The following is a 27,453-nucleotide window of genomic DNA, read 5'->3' as shown; positions in this document are numbered from 1 at the left end:
ACAATGAGAAGACTACGCAGCTTTCTGACAGAAAAGAGGGAGGAGCCAGGAGCTACTGAGAACATACCACACTCTCAATGAGAGGACTACACAACTTCCTGACAGGACTATTTCTAACAAAAACATGCTGAAGCCAGTAGAATTTGTGATAACACTATTTTGGTAAGTTATATATGTTTGGTTAATAAAGTTTTCTAATACAGGAATACCCCTTTTACCTTAGGGGGGAAATGTTCTGTAACTTCCATGAATCAGTCGGCAGCTGCTCCCTGGTAAGTGAATTGCAATGTGAAATCTAATTTTCGGCCTGTGTTCCTGGTGTAACAAATTCAGAGCGATGTCCACGCTGAGGCTGAGGTCACATTAAAAGACAATAAGAGGCCGGAGAGACGAAAACAATATTTCTGAATTTGTCCGGTAATGTAATAAGTTTCTAATTCACCTGTTATAAAGTAAAACAAAAGGTGAAACAGATGTAGGATACTAAGAAGTGTGCATAGGGGCGACCGTACCACGTCCCGCTCACACAATGCTCCGCGTGTAATATATTAGCAAGGCGATGGAGCATTATTTGTCTGTCATACATCATATTCCAAGGATAAATAATTTCACACTGGCCTCTAGAGGGCACACAATTTATACTGCCTGTTTAGTCGTGCTGTGTATACCGTGGGTGGAGCTTTAATGACTTAAAGGGGTTATCCAATAATAGGTAATTTCCCTAATTACCTGTCATCCAGTAATTGACCAAAGATCCGTGCTTGTGTTGGTGGCAAATGGCCGTGTCTGGTTTCCCCATAACACTGCTGGCTTGTTTGTGTGAACTGGCTATGTCCTGTTTCTGTGCCCTCCCTCCAACTACAGTCCCATAATCCCTTATTTCTAGGTGGGAGGTGACTTCTCTCCCTCCCACACATCAACCACCCCACCCATTGCAGCACAGCTAGGCTCCCTTCCATACTGTGCTGTGCTTGAAATTACAATACCCTGCAGCCCTGGGGAAAATGATCTCCCTCCCACTCAGCAGTTGCTTCGCTCAGTGAAGTACTGCCATGCTCCTTTTCAACACCTGACTAGTAATGTCTCGGGCCACACTGCAAGCTGGATCTTGTTTGGGAGGCGCAGTATTGTGTTTTTAAAGAGGAAATCCAGCAAAAATCTCCAGAATGGACCCTAGTGCTCAGTGTGGAGAACGTGCGGCAGGCTCCATTCATTTCTATGGAAGCGCCAAAAAGACCAAAGCACAGCTCTCGGCCATCGGCTCTCCTATAGAACTGAATGGAGCGTGTGCCATCTACTGGTAAAAAACACATGCTCCTCACTCATAATGCCGAGGTCCACCCCCCCCCCCCCCCGCAATCCTATGTATAGGGGATGAGTTAATTTTTGCTGGAGTTCTCCTTCAATAACAATTTAACAATCACAAGAGAACGTTCCATTGCCAAATTAGTGGCTTTATTACACATAATATTATTATATTATCACCTATGAAACTACATTTCCTAGATATGGTAATGCAGGATCCACAATGGTGAAGGCACAGTCTATCCTAGGTCATGGCCTAGCCAAATTTAGGCATCCTTGGAGGGCAATAATCCCAATTTGTCATTTTTGTAATGTATAGAATGTAATTTCCGTAGTCTGAATGACTTCAATGGAACATATAGGGGCCTAGCACATAAGGTGGTCAAAGAAGACAATGTCGTTGGGTGACACTGTGACTAATGGCTTTATGAGGCTTCTATGGGCCAAAGGTCTCAGGTGAACCCCATTGTCCTATTGGTGGTGGGAGATGTTCCACTCATTATGGCCACTCTTCATTCTGCTTTACGGGTGCAGATAATAGCCAGGCCTCCTGTTGCGTTATTGTACGGTCAGGTGTTGGTTCCTCTATGGAGAACCATGGCAAACTCCAACGTGAACTCAGTCTTAATACAATATTATGGGCCAACCATCGTCACATGTTGAAAACACAACAACTCGACAAAAAATAAAATGTTCAAGTCCAATAAATAAGACATCAAGGCCCATACTTTGAGCTGTATATCTGGCTGTCCGAAATATGCGGCTGACTCAGTTTTATGCTCTGCCTGTCCATCATCCTATGTAGACCTGGGCTAGGATGGCAGAAGTTCAGCTTCTTCAGGCAACATCTGCAAGAGTGCTGGACGGCATTGGAAGAGAAGTAGAAGATGACGGGGTCCAGACTGGCGTTGAAAGTACTTAAGAGCAAAGCCTTTTCCCTCCACTCCAAGTTCCTCTTCAGGACAAATCCAATCAAGTGGGAGACGTTGTAGGGGGCAAAACAAATGGCAAAAACGCAGAGAGTGGTGAGGACCAGCCCAATGGCTCGCTGCTTCTTGTCCTTGTGGATGTGCGGAGAAGATACCAGGATCCTGATGAAGCTTCCGTAGCAGAAACAGGTTATGAGGAAAGGAAGGCAGAACAAGAGAAGTCCCAGCTCTAGACGAAACGGCAGCAGGACTTCCAACTGCTTCTCGGTGAAGTTATCGTAACAAATGAACTTATTACTGCTGACGTTGGAGACTTGTTGGTACTCTGTGATGTAGACGATGCTACAGTGGGCAAATGAACAGACCCATAGGAAGCCACTGATGGCCACTGCGTAGCTTGGCTTGCGATAGAGTTTGTACTTGAGGGGGAAGGCTACGCCAAGGTACCTCTCCACACTGACCGCTGTCAGGAACAAGGTGCTGGAGTAGATGGTGCTGAAGTAGAAGAGACCGCTGAGCGGGCACAGGAAGGAAGGCATGGACCACCGGCCTTGTAAGACCTCCGTTACCTTGAAAGGCAGAAAAGCCAAGAACGATAGGTCAGATATGGTCAGGTTGAAGAGCAGGATGGCATTGGGCGTAGCTTTGATGCGTAGCTTCCGAATGAGGGCATGCAGTGCGAGGAGGTTGGCAGGAAATCCTGTGACAATCGTTATAATGTATATAGCCAAGTACATGTATTTATCTTCTGCTGCTGGTGCCATGGTGACTTCATAATCTCTAGGTAAAATAAGAGAAGAACAAGTCAGTGTTGTCCACAAGCAATGGACCAAGACCAAGTCCCATCCAAATCCAGAGCTGGTTCAAGGATTTTTTTTTTACACCCTAGGCAAAAGCTAAATTTGCCACCCCTTGACCCTGTTCATTGGCTCTGCACTTTGACATGCCCCACCTTACTACTAGGGTGACACACTGTAACAAACCTCCTCCTCATGTAATCTCCTTACTACTGGCATGACCCACTGTAACAACCCTCCTCCTCATGTAATCTCCTTCTACTGGGGTGACACACTATAACAAACCCCCCCTCCTCATGTAATCACCTTACTACTGAGGCGACACACTGTAACAGACTACCTCCTCTGTATATACATGAGAAGGTTTGTTACAGTAGTAAAGAGATTATATACAGAGGAGGTAGTCTGTTACAGTGTGTCGCCTCAGTAGTAAGGTGATTACATGAGGAGGGGGGGGGTTTGTTATAGTGTGTCACCCCAGTAGTAAGGAGATTACATGAGAAGGAGGTTTGTTACAGTGTGTCACCCCAGTAGTAAGGAGATTACATGAGAAGGTTTGTTACAGTAGTAAAGAGATTAATCTCCTTACTACTGGGGTGACACACTGTAACAAACCTCCTTCTCATGTAATCTCCTTACTACTGGGGTGACACACTGTAACAACCCTCCTCCTCATGTAATCACCTTACTACTGGGGTGACACACTGTAACAAACCTCCTCCTCATGTAATCTCCTTACTACTGGGGTGACACACTGTAACAACCCTCCTCCTCATGTAATCTCCTTACTACTGGGGTGACACACTTTAACAAACTCCTCCTCGTGAAGGCGCGCGATGTCAGGATGCTGGACGGATCTGACCTGCCTGTTTGCCTCTGAGGTGGCTCTGCCCTTCTCCAGCAGGCTGATATTATGGTACCGGGAGGGGGGGCTACTAACTTTCTTGCAGCGGGCAAAGCAGTGCCCCCGTCAAGAGGACACTCTAGGCAGCTGCCTATTTTGCCTAGAGGCATAACCGGCCCTGTCCGAATCCAAAGGTGACCATACCACTATTCCTTATTTGCAGTGGTCCTGAGATTTGGGCTCCCATCAGTAAACCATTGATGACCAAACACTTCCATAAACCCCCATATATAGGCTCAGTTGGCTTGGCTAAACTTGCACCATTCCTTCTTCCCGATCCTTCCTTTACCCAAACATCTTTCATCGAGAGAGATGTCGGGACACCGCCATATACTTTAGATCAGTGGTCTAAAATGTGGCCCTTCAGATGTTGCAAAACTTCAACTCCCAGCATGCTCGGACAGCCAACAGCTGTCCGGGCATACTGGGAGTTGAAGTTTTGCAACATCTGGAGGGCCACAGTTGGCGCCCACTGCATCAGATGATTGTCCAGTGAAATTGTTGGGTTTGGGCAATGTTCATCTAATGTGTACGAGCACTGTAAGATCTAAAGTACAGAGTGCAGAGTTGGGGGCATGACCTTATTACATTAAGGAAAGACATCAGAAAGAACGAGGCCAAGAGTTGCCCTGCCCTTTCTTCCCACAACGTGGTAGGACAAGTGTCCCTTCTGTTACAGAAGTACGCATTCTGAAATTCCTCGTAGTTCACATTTTGATTTAAAAATGAAACGTGATATGATCTCTGGAGGACCTTTTTTTTAATTTTTTTTTTAGGATTCTTTAGTTTCCTTCCTTGGATTAAACAAGATCCTGTTCACAGGGAAAATGCTTAATTGTAAAAGGAAGCACAAATTACGTAGCTGACCACCGAGCCAATAACCGGAGACATCAAGAATGAGGGGCTTGTGGGACTTTAACACTCACGGTCGATCCTTAGTATAGGTTGGAGATGGTCTGACGTCTGGGACACTTCATGGTTTAAATAGGCACAGTGGCTCAACGGTATGAGTGCCTATGCCTGGTACTGCAACTGTAGGCTCAGTCTACAGACCTTATCACTCCTCTCCTGAACTTTCTTCTTAAGTGATTTATAAACAGATCAGATCTGGCCACAGATCAGCTTACTGGTAGTGATGGGCACAGGGTTGAGGTGTTGGTGTAGTGATGGGCGCAGAGTGGAGGTATTGGTGTAGTGATGGGCACAGGGTGGAGGTATTGGTGTAGTGATGGCCGCAGGGTGGAGGTATTGGTGTAGTGATGGGCGCAGGGTGGAGGCATTGGTATAGTGATGGTCACAGGGTGAAGGTATTGGTGTAGTGATGGGCACAGGATGGAGGTGTCGGGGGAGTGATGGGCACAGGATAGAGGTGTCGGTGTAGTGATGGGCACAGGGTGGAGGTGTCGGTGTAGTGATGGGCACAGGATAGAGGTGTCGGTGTAGTGATGGGCACAGGATGGAGGTGTCATGGTAGTGATGGGCATAGGATGAAGGTGTCAGTGTAAGGATGGGCACAGGATGGAGGTGTCGGTGTAGTGATGGGCACAGGATGGAGGTGTCGGTGTAGTGATGGGCACAGGATGGAGGTGTCAGGGGAGTGATGGGCACAGGATGGAGGTGTCGGTGCAGTGATGGGCACAGGATGGAGGTGTCTGTGTACTGATGGGCACAGGATAGAGGTGTCGGTGTAGTGATGGGCACAGGATGGAGGTGTCGGTGTAGTGATGGGCACAGGATGGAGGTGTCGGTGTAGTGATGGGCAGAGGATGGAGGTGTCGGTGTAGTGATGGACACAGGATGGAGGTGTCGGTGTAGTGATGGGCACAGGATGGAGGTGTTGGTGTAGTGATGGGCACAGGGTGGAGGTGTTGGTGTAGTAATGGGCACAGGATGGAGGTGTCGGTGTAGTGATGGGCACAGGATGGAGGTGTCGGGGGAGTGATGGGCACAGGATGGAGGTGTCGGGGGAGTGATGGGCACAGGATGGAGGTGTCGGTGCAGTAATGGGCACAGGGTGGAGGTGTTGGTGTAGTGATGGGCACAGGATGGAGGTGTCGGTGTAGTGATGGGCACAGGATGGAGGTGTCGGTGTAGTGATGGGCACAGGATGGAGGTGTCGGTGTAGTGATGGGCACAGGATGGAGGTGTCGGTGCAGTAATGGGCACAGGGTGGAGGTGTCGGTGTAGTGATGGGCACAGGATGGAGGTGTCGGTTTAGTGATGGGCACAGAATGGAGGCGTCGGTGTAGTGATGGGCACAGGATGGAGGTGTCTATGTAGTGATGGGCACAGGGTGGAGGCGTCGGTGTAGTGATGGGCACAGGATGGAGGTGTCTATGTAGTGATGGGCACAGGGTGGAGGTGTCGGTGCAGTGATGGGCACAGGATGGAGGTGTCAGGGGAGTGATGGGCACAGGATGGAGGTGTCGGTGTAGTGATGGGCACAGGATGGAGGTGTCGGTGCAGTAATGGGCACAGGGTGGAGGTGTTGGTGTAGTGATGGGCACAGGATGGAGGTGTCGGTGTAGTGATGGGCACAGGATGGAGGTGTCTATGTATTGATGGGCACAGGATGGAGGTGTCGGTGTAGTGATAGGCACAGGATGGAGGTGTTGGTGTAGTGATGGGCACAGGATGGAGGTGTCTATGTATTGATGGGCACAGGATGGAGGTGTCGGTGTAGTGATGGGCACAGGATGGAGGTGTCGGTGTAGTGATGGGCACAGGATGGAGGTGTCGGTGTAGTGATGGGCACAGGATGGAGGTGTCGGTGTAGTGATGGGCACAGGATGGAGGTGTCGGTGTAGTGATGGGCACAGGATGGAGGTGTCGGTGTAGTGATGGGCACAGGATGGAGGTGTCGGTGTAGTGATGGGCACAGGATGGAGGTGTCGGTGTAGTGATGGGCACAGGATGGAGATGTCGGTGTAGTGATGGGCACAGGATGGAGGTGTCGGTGTAGTGATGGGCACAGGATGGAGGTGTCGGTGTAGTGATGGGCACAGGATGGAGGTGTCGGTGCAGTAATGGGCACAGGATGGAGGTGTCGGTGTAGTGATGGGCACAGGATGGAGGTGTCTGTGTAGTGATGGGCACAGGGTGTAAGTGGAGGCATCATCGTAGGAGCTAGACAGAAAAACAAGTCTGGCTATTGCATTCATGATAGATCTGAGGGTGGGGGGGGGGTGGAGAGGAGAATGACAGATGAAATAATAATGAGGGTCACAAAGTTACAAAGTATCGATTCATCTAATGCAAACATAAAATGTTACGAGACGTCAGCTCCTCATCCTGACACCCAGATGATGGGATCTGATAAGTGCCGTAATGATTCCGTCTCCTAATGCTCCAGGAACATCACAGCAGGATGGAGGCAGCGCTCCACGTACGACCTGATGAGACATACATCTATTGATCATCCTGTATACTGGGGCTTCTATAGGGCACCACACACATTAGATCAGTGTTTCCCAACCAGGGGGCCTCCAGCTGTTGCAAAACTACAACCCCCAGCATGCCTGGACAGCCAAAGGCTGTCCAGGCATGCTGGGAGTTGTAGTTTTGCAACAGCTGGAGGCACCCTGGTTGGGAAACACTACATTAGAAAGAAGAGGGCTGATGGTTGAACATCTATTGAAGGAACGATCATCTATATATTTTTTTTCCATCTATTGATCGTGTACAGTTATTACATTCATTTATTAGTAGTAGTTATCATGTATTACTATCTCATTTGGTTGTTTGTTTTATAGCCATGTGGTCATTGTTACATTCAGGAGGGTCGGATGTAGCTTATTTACTGCTATATTCAGGTGTTGCTGTGTGTTTTCAATTGATTTTTATATCTTTGCCTGATCCTTTTTGTCTTATACTTGTACAAAAAAGGTTTTCTTTATATTTTTACAGATATTGTGCATTTTTTTTTTTTTTTACTTTGTTGGCTTTGTCTTCTGGAAATACTATACGGTATCTGCAACGTACTTGCACTCGAATTTCAAATATTGTTAGTAGTGGCCTTTCTTTTGTTGCCATAACAAGAAGAAATTCGGTCATAAAAAACAAAAAACAAACGTTTTCTCGGGAGGTTTTCCTTTCACTGTATATATATATATATATATATATATATATATATACACATATATACACACACACACACATATATATACTCACACACAAATATATATATATATATATATACACATACATACACACACACACACACATATATATACTCACACAAATATATATATATATATATATATATATATATATATATATATATATATATACATACATACTCACACACAAGCAAGTGGAGCAATACTCCCAAAAAAAATAATAATAATAATAAAAAAAAATATATATATATATATATATATATATATATAAATATATATATATATATATACTTCTTTTTATTTAATTAATGGGGTTGTCCAGCGAAAGAAACAACCCATGTATAGTGTTATAAAGTATAATAAATCAACTTACTAACATAATGTTATAAACCATGGTGCAGAGATCTTCCGTATCAGCTGAGCTATCTCCCTTGTAAGCTGTGACGTCAAGCCACAGGCTCTGGATGCAGAACTCCCTTCCCTCCTCCTTCCTCCCCCCTTCCCTCCTGTCAGCACGGGACGAGACCAGTGATGTGAAAAGGGAAGCTGGTATTACTGCTCTTTAGATTTAGGACTCTTTAGATAAGGCAGCAGGAAGCCATTCTCAGCCACAGTAGTTTCAATCACAACGGGGCCCCCTGATGCCTTATCTAATGAATCATAAATCTAATACGCAGTAATACAAACTCCCTCTTTCACAACACTGGTCTCATCCTGTGCTGACAGGAGGGGAGGAGGTACAAGAGCTTCAATCAGAGCCTGTGATAGAACACAATTGAGACAGCTCAGCTGAAAAGGAAGATCTGTGCAGTATGGCCAATAACATTATGTTAGTAAGTTGCTTTATTATACTTTTCGATACCAATCTCCTTAAAAAAACTTGCACTAAATTCTCTATATAACAGTATCTTCCAGGCCGCGTTGTGCCTACTCATTGTGGAGAAATCCGGACGGTGTCCCAGCTGTACTTCTGATCTTCCAGGAACCTCACAATACATCAGTATAAACATGTGAGAGTCCCGGGAGAGTCATTGGAGGATCTCATAACTACTCTCCGTGGAGCCATCTCTTCATCTAGACTGTTCCGTTCTTTGTACTCGCGTCTGAACGATGGGGGTGTAAATATCTGCTGTATCTCAATTGCCGGCTATTGTAGCTTTTTATTCTACATTCAAGGTGACTCCAAGGTTTCTCCAGTTTTGCATGAAGAAGGCCTCGTCACTGCCCAATAAAAAGTGCCACAACTTTCTGGTATACTTTTTTTTTTTTTTTTTTTTTTCATTTTTCAAGATCTCTGCTCAGTAAATGGAAATATCCTTGTACAGTCATAAAAGGGGCGTACATTGATGGCTTATGCTTAGGGTATTTTAACTGCGCTGTCACATTGTAGCAAACCCTCAGGACACTAGCAAGATTTGTGCTGCTAATGTGTTTCGAGCTGTTGCAAAACTACAACTCCCAGAATGCCCAGACAGCCTTTGGCCAACCTGTGGCCCTCCAGCTGTTGCAAAACTGCAACTTTCAGCATGCACGGACAGCCAACGGCTGTCCGGGCATGCTGGGAGTTGTAGTTTTGCAACAGCTGGGGTCACACTTGTTTGGAAACACTGGTCTAGACCCTGGGTGTCCAAACTTTGGCCCTTAGATTGTTGCAAAACTACAACTCCCAGCATGCCCAGACAACCTTTGGCCAACCTGTGGCCCTTCAGTTGTTTCAAAATTTAAACTCTTAGCATGTCCAGGCATACTGGGAGTTGTAGTTTCGCTGCAGCTGAAGGTAAACTGGTTTGAATACACTGGTCTAGAATAAGCTTCAACTCTTAGATTGTTGCAAAACTACAACTCCTTGCATGCCCGGACAGCCTAAAGCTGTCCTGGCATGCTGGGAGTTGTAGTTTTGCAACAGCTAGAGTCACTGGTCACTGGTTTGGAAACACTAGTCTGGACCCTGGGTGTCCAAACCTCAACCCTTAAACTGTTTCAAAACTACAACTCCCAGCATGCCTGGACACCCTTTGGACCTTCAGATGTTGCAAAACTACAACTCTCAGCATGTCCGGACATACTGGGAGTTGTAGTTTAGCAGCAGCTGAAGGTAAACTGGTTGGCATACACTGGTCTAGAACCAACTTCAGCTCTTAGATTCTTGCAAAACTACAACTCCCACCATGCTCGGACAGACTTTGGCTGTCCGGGCATGCTGGGAGTTGTACTTTTGCAACAGCTGTAGGTACACTGGTGGTGAAACACTGATCTAGACCCTAGGTGTCCAAGCTTCGGCCCTTAGACTCTTGTAGAACTACAGCTCCCAGCATGCCCGCAGAGCCATCTGGGAGTTTTAGCTTTTTTTGCAACAGCTGGAGGTACACTGGTTGGGAAACACTGACCCTTGGTGTCCAATCTAGGGCCTTCAACTGTTGCAAAACTACAACTCCAACGGCTGTCCGGACATACTGGGAGTTGTAGTTTTGCAACAGCTGGAGGTTGGACACCGCAGGTCTCGACAGTTGTAACAAACCCTCAGCTGCGAGAAGTCTATGGACTATACAAATTTCCAGCCTCCAGTTTGTTTAATTATCCATTTAAAGGGGTACTCCGCTGGAAAACATTTTTTTTTTTTTTAATCAACTGGTGCCAGAAAGTTATACAGATTTATAAATTACTTTATCTTTAAAAAACTTAATTGTTACGCCTAGCGCTCCGGGTCCCCGCTCCTCCCCGGAGTGCTTACGGCGTCTCTCTCTCCGCAGCGCCCCGGTCGGTCCCGCTGACCGGGAGCGCTGCACTGTCATGGCCGTCGGGGATGTGATTCGCACAGCGGGACGCGCCCGCTCGCGAATCGCATCCCAGGTCACTTACCCGTCCCGGTCCCCTGCTGTCATGTGCTGGCGCGCGCGGCTCCGCTCTCTAGGGCGCGCGCGCGCCAGCTCCCTGAGACTTAAAGGGCCAGTGCACCAATGATTGGTGCCTGGCCCAATTAGCTTAATTGGCTTCCACTTGCTCCCTGACTATATCTGTTCTCTGTCCCTGCACCCCCCTGCTGGATCTTGTTGCCTTAGAGCCTAGTGAAAGCGTTACTGTGTTTGTCCATACTGTGTACTTGACCTCCTGCTATTCCTTATTGACTACGATTCTTGCTGCCTGCCCTGACCTTCTGCTACGTCCGACCTTGCTCTTGTCTACTCCCTTGTACCGCGCCTATCTTCAGCAGTCAGAGAGGTTGAGCCGTTGCTAGTGGATACGACCTGGTCACTACCGCCGCAGCAAGACCATCCCGCTTTGCGGCGGGCTCTGGTGAACACCAGTAGTGACTTAGAACCGGTCCACTAGCACGGTCCACGCCAATCCCTCTCTGGCACAGAGGATCCACCTCCTACCAGCCGGCATCGTGACAGTAGATCCGGCCATGGATCCCGCTGAAGTTCCTCTGCCAGTTGTCGCCGACCTCACTACACTGGTCGCCCAGCAAGCCCGACAGATCGCCCAACAAGATCACCAGCTGTCGTACTTGACCACCATGACACAGCAGCTTCAGTCACAGCTACAGCAATTTCAGTCTCAGCTACAGCAGCAACAATCATCTCCTCCGCCAGCTCCTGCACCCCTTCCGCAGCGAGTGGCCGCTCCTAGCCTCCGCTTGTCCCTGCCGGACAAATTTGATGGGGACTCTAAGTTTTGCCGTGGCTTTCTTTCTCAATGTTCCCTGCACTTGGAGATGATGTCGGACCAGTTTCCTACTGAAAGGTCTAAGGTGGCTTTCGTAGTCAGCCTTCTGTCTGGAAAAGCTCTGTCATGGGCCACACCGCTCTGGGACCGCAATGACCCCGTCACTGCCTCTGTACACTCCTTCTTCTCGGAAATTCGAAGTGTCTTTGAGGAACCTGCCCGAGCCTCTTCTGCTGAGACTGCCCTGCTGAACCTGGTCCAGGGTAATTCTTCCGTTGGCGAGTACGCCATCCAATTCCGTACTCTTGCTTCTGAACTTTCCTGGAATAATGAGGCCCTCTGCGCGACCTTTAAAAAAGGCCTATCCAGCAACATTAAGGATGTTCTGGCCGCACGAGAAATTCCTGCTAATCTACATGAACTCATTTATCTAGCCACTCGCATTGACATGCGTTTTTCTGAGAGACATCAAGAGCTCCGCCAGGAAAAAGACTTAGATCTCTGGACACCTCTCCCACAGTCTCCGTTGCAATCTACGCTTAGGCCTCCCGCCGAGGAGGCCATGCAAGTGGATCGGTCTCGCCTGACCCAGGAAGAGAGGAATCGCCGTAGGGAAGAAAATCTTTGTCTGTACTGTGCCAGTACCGAACATTTCTTGGTGGATTGCCCTATCCGTCCTCCACGTCTGGGAAACGCACGCTCGCACCCAGCTCTCGTGGGTGTGGCGTCTCTTGATGCTAAGTCGGCTTCTCCACGTCTCACGGTGCCCGTACGGATTTCTCCTTCAGCCAACTCCTCCCTCTCAGCCGTGGCCTGCTTGGACTCCGGTGCCTCTGGGAATTTTATTCTGGATTCCTTGGTGAATAAATTCCGCATCCCGGTGACCCGTCTCGTCAAGCCACTCTACATTTCCGCGGTCAACGGAGTCAGGTTGGATTGCACCGTGCGTTACCGCACGGAGCCCCTCCTAATGTGCATCGGACCTCATCACGAAAAAATTGAGTTTTTGGTCCTCTCCAATTGCACTTCCGAAATTCTCCTTGGACTACCCTGGCTTCAACACCATTCCCCAACCCTGGATTGGTCCACAGGGGAGATCAAGAGCTAGGGTTCCTCTTGTTTCAAGGACTGCCTTAAACCGGTTCCCAGTACTCCCTGCCGTGACCCTGTGGTTCCCCCTGTAACCGGTCTCCCTAAGGTCTTTATGGACTCTGCCTGCCATAAGAAGTGCCTCTCCCCCCCTCCCAGTCCAGTCAGGCAAGCCTCGGTGCCTCCCCATGGCCCCCCTCCTGGTGTCACACTGCCCCGTGCCAGGCCTCGCCCTCTGCCCTCCCTCCCCATTCCCACTCCTGCTGTACTGCCTGCCGTTGAGGAATCCCTCCATTCTTTCCCGGTGTCCTCATCCCAGGGGAGGCAGTTACCGGACAAAGAGAAGGGGAGACCTAAGGGGGGGGGTACTGTTACGCCTAGCGCTCCGGGTCCCCGCTCCTCCCCGGAGCGCTTACGGCGTCTCTCTCTCCGCAGCGCCCCGGTCGGTCCCGCTGACCGGGAGCGCTGCACTGTCATGGCCGTCGGGGATGCGATTCGCACAGCGGGACGCGCCCGCTCGCGAATCGCATCCCAGGTCACTTACCCGTCCCGGTCCCCTGCTGTCATGTGCTGGCGCGCGCGGCTCCGCTCTCTAGGGCGCGCGCGCGCCAGCTCCCTGAGACTTAAAGGGCCAGTGCACCAATGATTGGTGCCTGGCCCAATTAGCTTAATTGGCTTCCACCTGCTCCCTGACTATATCTGTTCTCTGTCCCTGCACTTCCCTGCCGGATCTTGTTGCCTTAGAGCCTAGTGAAAGCGTTACTGTGTTTGTCCATACTGTGTACTTGACCTCCTGCTATTCCTTATTGACTACGATTCTTGCTGCCTGCCCTGACCTTCTGCTACGTCCGACCTTGCTCTTGTCTACTCCCTTGTACTGCGCCTATCTTCAGCAGTCAGAGAGGTTGAGCCGTTGCTAGTGGATACGACCTGGTCACTACCGCCGCAGCAAGACCATCCCGCTTTGCGGCGGGCTCTGGTGAACACCAGTAGTGACTTAGAACCGGCCCACTAGCACGGTCCACGCCAATCCCTCTTTGGCACAGAGGATCCACCTCCTGCCAGCCGGCATCGTGACATTAATCATTCCAGTACTTATCAGCTGCTATATACTTTATATACTTTTTTTAAATCAACTGGTGTCATAAAGTTAAACAGATTTGTAAATCACTTCTGTTAAAAAATCTTAATCCTTCCAGTACTTTTTAGGGGCTGTATACTAAAGAGAAATCCAAAAAAGAAATGCATTTCCTCTGATGTCATGACCACAGTGCTCTCTGCTGACGTCTGCTGTCCATTTTAGGAACTGTCCAGAGCAGCATATGTTTGCTATGGGGATTTTTTTCCTGCTCTGGACAGTTCCTAAACTGGACAGCAGAGGTCAGCAGAGAGCACTGTGGTCATGATATCAGAGGAAATGCATTTCTTTTTTTGATTTCTCTTTAGTATACAGCCCCTTAAAAGTACTGGAAGGGTTAAGATTTTTTAATAGAAGTAATTTACAAATCTGTTTAACTTTCTGGAGCCAGTTGATTAAAAAATAAATAAATAAATAAATAAATAAAAAGGTTTTCCACAGGAGTACCCCTTTAAGTCACAACACAAGGCAATCAAATCTGCCTTAAGTTATGGGATCATAAAAGAAAAAGATGACAAGTAAGAAACAGATGACCTGAAATGGACGGATCTCTTAAGTGAATCGCATTAAAAGAAGGAAGTGGGGCCACTGAACTTCCGCTGCCACGACTGATACATTTTAGTGGGTACTTGAGATCTTAAAATCCACTTTAGAGTGTCCTAAAAAAACTCATGTGTCCACATGTCAAGTCTTATCAGCCCTGGGTCAGCTGACTTGTTGTGAACTACAGGATGACATCATCACCAATCAGATCGCTACTGCTTGCTCCCAATCCCCTCCCAGCTCTATCTGTATACTGCCGTCATCTCTATGGGATCAGGATATATAGTAGTTATACACCTCCCCTCCAATTCTTTCTGTATACTGCTGCTGCTATCTCTATGAGATCAGGATATATAGTAGTTATACGCCTCCCCTCCACCTCTATCTGTATACTGCTGTCATCTCTATGGGATCAGGATATATAGTAGTTATACACCTCCCCTCCAATTCTTTCTGTATACTGCTGCTGCTATCTCTATGAGATCAGGATATATAGTAGTTATACACCTCCCCTCCATCTCTATCTGTATATTGCTGTTATGTCTATGAGATCAGGATATATAGTAGTTATACACCTTCCCTCCAGCTCTATCTGTATACTGCTGCTATCTCTATGGGATTAGGATACATAGTAGCTATACACCACCCCCTCGAGCTCTATCTGTATACTGCTGCTATCTCTATGGGATCAGGATATTTAGTAGTTTTACCCCTCCCCTCCCGATCTATCTGTATACTGCTGCTATCTCTATAGGATCAGGTAGTAAAGTAGTTATACATCTCTCTTCGAGCTCTATCTGTATACTGCTTCTATCTCTATGGGATCAGGATATATAGTAGTTATACACCTCTCCTCCAGCTCTATCTGTATATGGCTGCTGCTATCTCTATGGGATCAGGAAGTAAAGTAGTTATACACCTCTCTTCCAGCTCTATCTGTATACTGCTGCTATCTCTATGGGATCAGGATATATAGTAGTTCTACCCCACCCCTCCAGCTCTATCTGTATACTGCTGCAGCTGTTTCTAAGGGATCAGGATATATATATATATATATATATATTAGTAATACACCTCCCCTCCAGCTCTATCTGTATACAGCTGTTGCCATCTCTACAGGATCAGGATATATAGAAGTTATACCCCTTTCCCCCAGCTCTATCTGTATACTGTTGGAAAATCAGAGCAGTAGCCAATGGTGTATTTACCAGTTGGCCAACAAGGCCCAGGCCTAGGGTAGCAGTTTAAGGTTGGGTCGGAAAGAAGAAGCCAATAGAGAATGGAGCAGATAGAAGTCGCCTACAATTAGTCCTGGTTCTGCCTGCACACATGGGTTATGGGAAGCACCGGGTTTAATCGCTTAAACCCAGATATATCTAAACTATTGGCGTGCCTTTGTGACAGCTCATATGTTATATTAAAGTGACAGGGACATTTAATAGTTAATGTTTTTCGATTACATACTGCGTGCCTCTTATGTGTTTTGCGTTTTTTTTTTTTTTTACATAATCAGTTGGATATTTTGTGTATATTTATGTCTTCGCTCTCATGCGCACATACATTACATATTTCTGTACAAATGATCTTTATTAGTAGACGATTCTCATCACTATCTCTATAACCCTGGATTCAATGGGCCTGAGAACTTGGGGAGGAATTAAAAAGCAACGAGGAAAACTGCCAGCAGGAAGGAGCTGTCACACTCTCAGTAATCTCAGTTTAAAGGGACAGTTCAATATTGTGGAAAACAGGACCCTCGATTTATTACTCATCCCCCCAGATGTATTACTGCAAAAGAAAGAGGAACACATGGAAGTGTGAGCACCTGCTGTGAAAAATAATAATCATATATCTGCTATAATACTGCTCCTATATACAAGAATATAACTACTATAATACTGCTCCTATATACAAGAATATAACTACTATAATACTGCTCCTATATACAAGAATATAACTACTCTAATACTGCCTCATATTTACAGGAATATAACTACTATAATACTGCTCCTATATACAAGAATATAACTACTATAATACTGCTCCTATATACAAGAATATAACTACTATAATACTGCCTCCTATATACAAGAATATAACTACTATAATACTGCTCCTATATACAAGACTATAACTACTATAATACTGCTCCTATATACAAGAATATAACTACTATAATACTGCTCCTATATACAAGAATATAACTACTATAATACTGCCTCCTATATACAAGAATATAACTACTATAATACTGCTCCTATATACAAGAATATAACTACTATAATACTGCTCCTATATACAAGACTATAACTACTATAATACTGCCTCCTATATACAAGAATATAACTACTATAATACTGCTCCTACGTACAGGAATATAACTACTATAATACTGCTCCTATATACAATAATATAAATACTATAATACTGCTCCTATATACAAGAATATAACTACTATAATACTGCTCCTATCTACAAGAATATAACTACTATAATACTGCTCCTATATACAAGAATATAACTACTATAATACTGCTCCTATATACAAGAATATAACTACTATAATACTGCTCCTATATACAAGAATATAACTACTATAATACTGCTCCTATATACAAGAATATAACTACTATAATACTGCCCCCTATATACAAGAATATAACTACTATAATACTGCTCCTATGTACAGAAATATATCTACTGTAAGAACACATGGAAGGTTCTGAAGATTTTCCGAATGCTGTGTAGTTGTAGAGCGGAAGGTATTTGTCTTGTAGAATATTTGCACCTAGGGACAGATATGAAGCTGTCTAGACTGAGCATTGATGGCGGTCATTTATAAACCTCAGTGATGTCATGTGATTGCCATGTTTTGTACATTACTGCTGATGTGCCCACAACTGAGGTCTGTAAAGAAGTTTTAATTACCTTTTGGTGGGAGACTTTTCAGAAGACGAGCTCCATTATACTCTATGGCAGTGTCTCCCAACCAGGGTGCCTCCAGCTGTTGCAAAACTACAACTCCCAGCATGCCCGGACAGCCTTTGGCTGTCCGGGCATGCTGGGAGTTTTAGTTTTGCAAAAGCTTTAGTCCCCCTGCTTGGAAAACACAGGTCTATGGAGCCTAATACCTGTAAAGTGACAGATTGAGCACCATTTGGGACTCAAATATATGACAATAGGAGCTCAGCCTCCCCCTTCCCAGTAGAATTAGGGTTGTTGTTCCCAGAGGGATACACCAAATGGAAAAAGATTTTGGTAAACTAGAGGAATGTTCAGAACTCTGGCAACTAAAATATAATGTGGATAGGTGCAAGATCCACAGTCCTGACCTCAGTATCTGAGGAAAGGAATTGAGGGGATAATATGTCAGAAGACTTAAAGGTGGGCAGACAATGTCATAGAGCAGCAGGGAATGCTAGTAGAATACTTGGATGTATAGGGAGAGGTATTAGCAGTAGAGAGGGAAGTGCTCATATGTGTACAAGGAGAAGTATTATCAGTAGACGGAAGTGCTCATTGGTGTTTAAGGAGAGGTATTAGCAGCAGAGAGGTAAGTGCTCATTGGTGTATATGGAGAGGTATTAGCAGTAAAGAGGGAAGTGCTCATGGATGTATATGGAGAGGTATTAGCAGTAGAAAGAAGGAAGTGCTCATGGGTTTATAGGGATAGGTAGTAGCAGTACAGGGAAGTGCTCATGGGTGTATAGGAAGAGGTATTATCAGTAAACGGGGAAGTGCTCATGGATGTATAGGGAGAGGTATTAGCAGTAGAGAGAGGGGAGTGCGCATGGGTGTATAGGGAGAGGTATTAGCAGTAAAGAGGGAAGTGCTCATGGGTGTATAGGGTGAGGTATTAGCAGTAGAGAGGGAAGTGCTCATGCCGCTGTACAGAGCACTGATGAGACCTCACTTGGAGTATTGTGCACAGTACTAGAGACCGTATCTCCAGAAGGATATAAATATTTTGGAGAGAGTTCATAGAAGATACTAAACTAGTCCATGGATTGCAGAATAAAACTTACCAGGAAAAGTTAAAGGACCTTATTATGTATAGAAGAAAGAAGAGACAGAGGGATATGATAGAGACTTTATATACATAAAGGGAATCAACACCTGGACAACCGTTGGCTGTCCAGTCATGCTGGAAGTTGTAGTTTTGCAACAGCTGGAGGCGCCCTGGTTGGGAAACACCTACATACTGCTATATAGAGGACATAGTATTATATTGAGGAGGGGGAGATTTATCAAAACCTGTGCAAAGGAAAAGTTGTCCAGTTGCCCATAGCAACCAATCAGATCGCTTCTTTCATTTTGCAGAGGCCTTGTTAAAAATGAAAGTGGTGAGCTGATTGGTTGCTATGGGCAACTGGGCAACTTTTCCTCTTGACAGGTTTTGATAAATCTCCCCCATAGTGTTATAGAGGATATAGTGTTATATACAGGACATAGTGTTATTTACAGGACATTGTGTTAAATAGAGGACATAGTGTTATATACAGGACATTGTGTTATATATTTACTAAGAGAGTAGTGGATGCATGGAAGAGACCTCCTGCAGAAGTGGTCGCTGCAAATACAGTGGAATAGTTAATGCATGCATGGTACATGTATAAGGCTATCCTTCATATAAGATAGGGATAGGCATAAGGCTATCCTTCATAAAAGATAGGGATAGGAATAAGTTTATCCTTTATATAAGATAGGGATAGGTATAAGGCTACCCTTCATATAAGATAGGGATAGGTATAAGGCTATCCTTCATATAAGATAGGGATAGGAATAAGTTTATCCTTTATATAAGATAGGGATAGGTATAAGGCTATCCTTTATATAAGATAGGGATAGGTATAAGGCTATCCTTCATATAAGATAGGGATAGGTATAAGGCTATCCTTCATATAAGATAGGGATAGGTATAAGGCTATCCTTCATATACGATAGGGATAGGCATAAGGCTATCCTTCATATAAGATAGGGATAGGGTATCATTTATATAAGATAGGGATAGGTATAAGGCTATCCTTCATATAAGGTAGGGCCAGGGACTATTGATAGTATTCAGAATATTGAGCAGACTGAATGGCCTGAATGACATATTCTATGTTTCTAGAATCACCTCTGCACTGGTCACAGAGCATGCTCACAAGCCTTTCCCATACAAAGAATGGGGGCTGGAGATATTCATTGTGTCCATGTGCATGTGGCTTACAGTAAAGCATATTACTAAATGCTGTAAAAAAATAAAATAAAAATAAAACAGCCTGTACAACATGGCTTCCCCCATAAAAACTACAACATAAAACAGATTAAATCGTCTCGAGGACCCCGTCATGTCCCCTGTCCCCTGTTTACCTCCACGCTGACTTCCTCTCTGTATAAACACTGAACAGGTAGAATTGCACATGAACAGCTTTAAAGGGCACTTCAGTGTTTTATAGGGACCGTGTTATCCTTCCACTCCAGGAGTCACTGCCCACAACTATATCCAAACAGTTTACTAGACTGTTCTCACATTGTCCTTATTAATGGCCGTGTTATGTTTGGGTTGTCCCTGTACTGGATCCATCTGTGGGGTCAGGTGAGGGCAGCGCCGTGTCTGGAGGTCGATGTCCGGCGCTCCTTCATGTACAGCTTCACTGTATACATATGGGGGTGACACTTGTGGGGGGTCTGTCATACATAGGGGGCCATGTTAAAAGAACATATACTGTAAGGCTTGTTTCACACTACAAAAATTCTCCGTTTTTAAACATCCGTATGAAGTTCCATCTGAAAACAGCAGTAACAAAATCCTATACGTCCGTTAGGAAATCCCAATATAGTCTATGGGATTTTTCTAATAGCCGTTTTAACCCGTTATAGTCCGTTATTGATAACGGCCGTTATTTTGTGACGGAAGATAGTAACGGGATAAATAGTTCATGACCTACTCCCATAGACTTGCATTGAGGGGGCGTGGCCGTGACATCACGAGCCTTCAAGCCAATGTGATAGCCTGGGGGAGTAGGGTATATGGGATGTAGCTGTGCGGTTTCTAAAGGGTGGTTATTTAAACCTTTCTATTCGTGACGCCAGGGTGAGGGCTCCTCTGTAATGCTTGTCCTACCACCACCCTTCCCAAGAGCGATAGGGAGGTATAGAGTAATTGAATGTCCACAACCGGAGAGTTTGCTGAAAACAGTCGGAACTTTACTGAAGATTTTATGCAAGCTTCATAACCGGAACAGTCTCTATACAGGTAAAGTATCTTAGAGATTGACAGTGTTTGGGACCTTAATCGTTTTAGAGTCCGTAGACTGATATGTGCTGTTCCACTGGATTTAGGGGATTTAGTTTCAGTCCAGTAGTCACGCTAGCTTTAGCGGGGATTTAGTTTAGGAATCACGGTTTAGTTTAGGCTGAGGCCGGCAGGTTTTCTGGCCTAGTTTGTCTTTGAAAGTTGCGCAGATCTGTCCTGCTAGTCCAGCATCCATGAGAGCAGCGCAAGAGCTCCCTTATATGGGAAGGGGCTGGACTAGACCTAATTGGTCCAATACTTCTGTCAATCATCTTTACATAGTTATGGGTAAACATGTGACCCAAGGACCTCCAAAGGTCCTCCAACATACCATAGAGGAATTAACATAGTCACATGACTGAAGGTCCTGCGACGCTATCAAGGTATGCACACTTATATGCATCATATTAAATATACACATTATTAAATATGTACAAATAAATATTTTAAAATTAGAGAAGGAGGTGACTAGGGGCTGTCCCACCTGGGAGACCCTACCTGAAAGAAGTAACTCTGGCTTTGGGGACCACCATACAAGTTACGGTATGCAATACAGTACCGGGACACAACACCAACAAGTGAAGTTGGCTCCGTGCACCGGATGTCTAGGGTGCCGCAGCCGAGATCGCGGGGGTCCCCAGCGGCGGGACACCCGCAATCAGACATCTTATCCACTATCCTTTGGATAGGGGATAAGATGTCTAGAGGCGGAGTACCCCTTTAACAAGGCCCCACCTACCATGTGCCATATAGGCATTATGTTACGTGACAGAGGGGACTTTATGCCCCCTCATGGACCAGAGCCAGGTTGGGATTATGACCTTTGGCCCCTGCCATTTTGGGCATCTATGTAGACGTCTTCTGTCACTCGGTCAACAGTCATACGCAAACTGTTCCCAAATCTCTTGTACATTCCTTTTCTTCTCTTCATATCAATACCATGCCAATAGTCACATGATGTCCGGCTATCGTATTGAAGAAAAGGTCTCTAAAGCTAGCCATACATGTGAGGTACGTGTCTGCCAAACTTGGGGATTTTGACAAAACTGGATGACCATCCAAGGTGTATTGGGCCTCCCAACCTCCAGATCCATATGACATGCCTCATGTACCCTGCCGTCTAGCCATAAAGATCCATATGACATGCCTCATGTACCCTGCCGTCTAGCCATAAAGATCCATATGACATGCCTCATGTACCCTGCCGTCTAGCCATAAAGATCCATAGACTTTCCATCAGGCGTTTTAGGAACATTTATTCTTTACAATCATAGAATTGTAACAGGCTAATATAATTGTCGCTATTGCTTCGTACTTATTAATGTGATAACGTGCGCAAGATGATTCTTACAGAAGGAAATGGAAGGTGACACTGATAATTGCGCAGATCCTAATGAATGACATCAGAGCGAGAAGCAATTGTGATAATCAGATCAGTGACGGTCATGTGCAGATCTCACCCCGGGGCAACACAGCGCAGGAGGAAATATGGAACGCGCACAGACAGGCGACCTCTGAGATTATCCCCGATCCTAAACACCTTATTAGATTCGCAAATTGTATCATATTAAATAATATCAGGAAATAATGAATGATGTTTATTGTAGCTGAAAGTCACTGTGTACATACATTACATTACTTATCCTGTACTGATCCTGAGTTATATCCTATATTATAATCCAGAGCTGTACTCACTATTCTGCTGGTGAAGTCACTGTGTACATACATTATATTACTTATCCTGTACTGATCCTGAATTATATCCTGTATTATACTCCAGAGCTGTACTTACTATTCTGCTGGTGAGGTCACTGTGTACATACATTACATTACTTATCCTGTACTGATCCTGAGTTATATCCTGCATTATACTCCAGAGCTGCACTCACTTTTCTGCTGGCGAGGTCACTGTGTACATACATTATATTACTTATCCTGTACTGATCCTGAGTTATATGCTGTATTATACTCCAGAGCTGTACTCACTATTCTGCTGGTGGAGTCACTGTGTACATACATTACATTACTTATCCTGTACTGATCTTGAGTTATATCCTGTATTATACTGCAGAGCTGTACTCACTATTCTGCTGGTGAGGTCACTGTGTACATACATTACATTACTTATCCTGTACTGATCCTGAGTTATATCCTGTATTATACTCCAGAGCTGCACTCACTATTCTGCTGGTGAGGTCACTGTGTACATACATTACATTACTTATCCTGTACTGATCCTGAGTTATATCCTGTATTATACTCCAGAGCTGTACTCACTATTCTGCTGGTGAGGTCACTGTGTACATACATTACATTACTTATCCTGTACTGATCCTGAGTTATATCCTGTATTATACTCCAGAGCTGTACTCACTATTCTGCAGCATCAGACCTGAAATCTCCAGGCATTTCCTGTTGTTCGGTGTCTGGCAGCGTCTCCTGGCACAGTCTCTTTTATAGGATGTGTATAACACTTGCAGTTACTGTGATCTCTTTCACTTTTACAAGGTTCACAGGACATAAAACACTTTAGTATATTGTCTTGTAAAATTGTCCTTTTCTGCTATTGTGTATTTTTTGCCGTTTTTCAAACATTTTTAAAAGGCGTCATCGTTCATGTTGTTAGTTTCTAGGGTAACATATGGGTCTAACATGAAGCCCCACCAGTGCACAGACTGGATGTATGACGAGATCCCCTTTATATAAGTCAGCGAGCCCATACACCAGTGCTGAAATCTGGGAAATGGGGCGACTACAACACTTATGCGAATAACCACGCCCCTTTATACTGAGCCACACCCATTCATTGGAGTTTACTCAAAAGCTGGGTGGATATTTGTCATTTTTCATGCCCCCTAAATGCCTCCATTAAAATGCTGAAACATTGATACCTCATAACCACTGCCATCAGAGTGCTCCTATAACCACTGCCATCAGAGTGCTCCTATAACCACTGCCATCAGAGTGCTCCTATAACCACTACCATCAGAGTGCTCCTATAACCACTGCCATCAGAGTGCTCCTATAACCACTACCATCAGAGTGCTCCTATAACCACTGCCATCAGAGTGCTCCTATAACCACTGCCATCAGAGTGCTCCTATAACCACTGCCATCAGAGTGCTCCTATTACCACTGCCATCAGAGTGCTCCTATAACCACTACCATCAGAGTGCTCCTATAACAACTACCATCAGAGTGCTCCTATAACCACTACCATCAGAGTGCTCCTATTACCACTGCCATCAGAGTGCTCCTATAACCACTGCCATCAGAGTGCTCCTATAACCACTGCCATCAGAGTGCTCCTATAACCACTGCCATCAGAGTGCTCCTATAACCACTGCCATCAGAGTGCTCCTATAACCACTACCATCAGAGTGCTCCTATAACCACTGCCATCAGAGTGCTCCTATAACCACTACCATCAGAGTGCTCCTATAACCACTGCCATCAGAGTGCTCCTATAACCACTGCCATCAGAGTGCTCCTATAACCACTGCCATCAGAGTGCTCCTATTACCACTGCCATCAGAGTGCTCCTATAACCACTACCATCAGAGTGCTCCTATAACCACTGCCATCAGAGTGCTCCTATAACAACTACCATCAGAGTGCTCCTATAACCACTACCATCAGAGTGCTCCTATTACCACTGCCATCAGAGTGCTCCTATAACCACTGCCATCAGAGTGCTCCTATAACCACTGCCATCAGAGTGCTCCTATAACCACTGCCATCAGAGTGCTCCTATAACCACTGCCATCAGAGTGCTCCTATAACCACTACCATCAGAGTGCTCCTATAACCACTGCCATCAGAGTGCTCCTATAACCACTGCCATCAGAGTGCTCCTATAACCACTACCATCAGAGTGCTCCTATTACCACTGCCATCAGAGTGCTCCTATAACCACTGCCATCAGAGTGCTCCTATACCCACTACCATCAGAGTGCTCCTATAACCACTGCCATCAGAGTGCTCCTATTACCACTGCCATCAGAGTGCTCCTATAACCACTGCCATCAGAGTGCTCCTATAACCACTGCCATCAGAGTGCTCCTATAACCACTGCCATCAGAGTGCTCCTATAACCACTGTCATCAGAGTGCTCCTATTACCACTGCCATCAGAGTGCTCCTATAACCACTGCCATCAGAGTGCTCCTATAACCACTGCCATCAGAGTGCTCCTATAACCACTGCCATCAGAGTGCTCCTATAACCACTGCTTAACCTATGAATTTGTCACCACCAAAATGATTTTATTGCAACAAGCAAACAGTGGCACATAGAGTTGGTTTGGACGCCCGCTTAGGTCTACCCCCGGAGCTGTTGGCACGGTCTGAGCTCTGCTCACTCATCTGGTGACCTGTAGTTGGCACACACCATTTGCGCACACCGCTGGGTGAGAAGCTATTAATGGCGCTGTGTAAATCTTCCTTTTGGCACCGATGCCGCCATCTGCATGGAGTGGACTATTACAAGCGTCCTGTACACAACTCACTTCCTCGTCTCTTATCGGATCCAACCAGCTCCACATCTTCAGGAAGAACCCCAGCAGAACTAAAAGGGTCCTCCCCCCCCCCCCCCCCCAAAAAAAAATGTGTAACACCCCTATTACTGGTATTTAAAGGGGTACTCCGGTGGGAATTATTATTTTTTTTTTTTAAATCTACTGGTGCCAGAAAGTTAAACAGACTTGTAAATGACTTCTATTTAAAAATATTAACCCTTCCAGTACTTATCAGCTGCTGTATGCTCCACAGGAAGTTCTTCTCTTTTTTAATTTATTTTCTGTCTGACCACAGTGCTCTCTACTGACACCTCTGTCCATTTTAGGAACTGTCCAGAGCAGGAGAGGTTTTGCTATGGGGATTTGCTCCTGCTCTGGACAGTTCCTAAAATGGACAGAGGTGTCAGCAGAGAGCATTGGGGTCAGGCAGAAAAGAAATTCAAAAAGAAAAGAACATGTGGAGCATACAGAAGCTGATAAGTACTGGAAGGATTAAGATTTTTAAATAGATGTCATTTACAAATCTGTTAAACCTTTTGGCACCAGCTGATTTAAATATATATTTTTTTTGAACAGGCTAATAATATCAGATTCATATCAGATAGATCAGACCCCCATGGACCTTCTAAATTAAAGGGGTCTCAATGCTGATGTTAACCATACACAGCTCCATACTTTTCATAGTGGCTACACCAGGGGCCCCTTAGCGGCTGCATGCCCTGTCTGTATGGTTTATATGCCAATGCACATAAGTTAGAGCAGTGTTTCCCAACCAGGGTGCCTGCAGCTGTTGCAAAACTACAACTCCCAGCATGCCCGGACAGCCTTCGGCTGCCTAATGTCAAACTCAGCACTGCTACATCTGACAAACCAAGCTCTGCTAGATAATGACATATATGGCTTGCATATAGTTGCAGGGATAGCAGGAAGGGGTTTGCAACTTTGCTCCTGGGTCTGCACCTAATATCCTAATAATGCTTTGATTTCAGATTTACCAGCAGTCCCACGTAAAAAAATGCAGTGTCACCGGCGGCACTATGAGCAAAAAATGAGAAACTGGGTTCTGCGACACCTGTAAATGATAACAGATACATGGATAATGGGAGTGATGTAGCTGAGTTAAGCCTTGACTAAGAACCATATGGTTCGAAACGCGTCGGCGTTTCTGCTATGCTTTTAACCTCCACCTGTTGGTTTTCATTTTTTCTATATTTTAATCATGTGAAATACATTTTGGACTTTTAATTTTTCATACCATACTGGGAGCTGGAATTTGTAATTTTCTTTTGAGTTAAGCCTGTTACCCCTGTATTAGAGCAAGAGTTTTACCTGCAGTCCTATGTAAAATCGCATATAACACATCAGGGTATCGCTGTGAACAGAGCCCACTGACAAAACTACTGGCAATAGACTCAGCATTGCTAAATCTGACAAAGTCAACTCTGCTAAATCTGACAAAGTCAACTCTGCTAAATCTGACAAATTCAACTCTGCTATATCTGACAATTTCAACTCTGCTACATTTGACAAACTCAACTCTGCTACGTTTGACAAATTCAACTCTGCTATATCTGACAAATTCAACTCTGCTATATCTGACAAATTCAACTCTGCTACATTTGACAAAGTCAACTCTGCTACATTTGACAAATTCAACTCTGCTACATCTGACAAATTCAACTCTGCTACATCTGACAAATTCAACTCTGCTACATCTGACAAATTCAACTCTGCTACATCTGACAAATTCAACTCTGCTACATTTGACAAATTCAACTCTGCTACATTTGACAAAGTCAACTCTGCTACATCTGACAAATTCAACTCTGCTACAACTGACAAATTCAACTCTGCTACATCTGACAAATTCAACTCTGCTACATCTGACAAATTCAACTCTGCTACATCTGACAAATTCAACTCTGCTACATTTGACAAAGTCAACTCTGCTACATTTGACAAATTCAACTCTGCTACATTTGACATATTCAACTCTGCTACATCTGACAAATTCAGCTCTGCTACATCTGTATAAAAGTGACTTACTTGCAGAAGCTGTGTTCTCTCTTATATCCGGGTGGATGTAGTCTCCAGCGCCCCAGCAGATGTATAAGTGCAGCCAGTTGTGTGCGGGTGGCAAGTCGCTTCTGTCATGATCATGGGCCGGGC

General features: G+C 45.2%; 2 protein-coding genes across 5 annotated transcripts in view; one reads left to right on the top strand and one right to left on the bottom strand.

Annotated features, from left to right (window-relative positions):
- The window catches only part of LOC130293770 (signal-regulatory protein gamma-like), a 91,365-nt gene that overhangs the window by 11,892 nt on the left and 52,020 nt on the right, over positions 1 to 27,453 (top strand). The window contains exon 6 of one of the 3 annotated variants that reach the window (XM_056542848.1): positions 22,123 to 23,192. The exons of 1 other annotated variant lie outside the window; for it this stretch is intronic. The gene's annotated coding sequence lies outside the window, so the exon portion shown is untranslated. Of the gene's footprint in view, positions 1 to 8,958; positions 9,288 to 22,122; positions 23,193 to 27,453 lie in introns of those variants that run through there. One more of the 3 variants, XM_056542849.1, reaches the window with a different exon arrangement.
- On the bottom strand, positions 1,442 to 27,453 carry LOC130293769 (free fatty acid receptor 2-like). Of its 2 annotated transcripts, none has more exons than XM_056542844.1 (2): positions 27,331 to 27,453; positions 1,442 to 3,014 (listed from the first exon to the last, which is right to left on the bottom strand). In XM_056542844.1, exon 2 carries the CDS (start codon positions 2,996 to 2,998, stop codon positions 2,021 to 2,023), a length of 978 nt encoding a protein of 325 aa, XP_056398819.1. In that variant the 5' UTR covers positions 2,999 to 3,014; positions 27,331 to 27,453; the 3' UTR covers positions 1,442 to 2,020. The 2 variants fall into 2 exon arrangements, with proteins under 2 accessions (XP_056398819.1, XP_056398820.1); XM_056542845.1 differs by lacking the exon at positions 27,331 to 27,453 and adding an exon at positions 19,845 to 20,031.

This window comes from Hyla sarda, chromosome 10 (genome assembly GCF_029499605.1).
Source record: "Hyla sarda isolate aHylSar1 chromosome 10, aHylSar1.hap1, whole genome shotgun sequence".
Taxonomy (NCBI): domain Eukaryota; kingdom Metazoa; phylum Chordata; class Amphibia; order Anura; family Hylidae; genus Hyla; species Hyla sarda.
This window is presented reverse-complemented; position numbering and strand designations above follow the sequence as displayed.

Bases quoted from the DNA above. Each gene is read 5' to 3' on its own strand.
- LOC130293769 (XM_056542844.1), bottom strand. From the start codon at position 2,998: ATGGCACCAGCAGCAGAAGATAAATACATGTACTTGGCTATATACATT.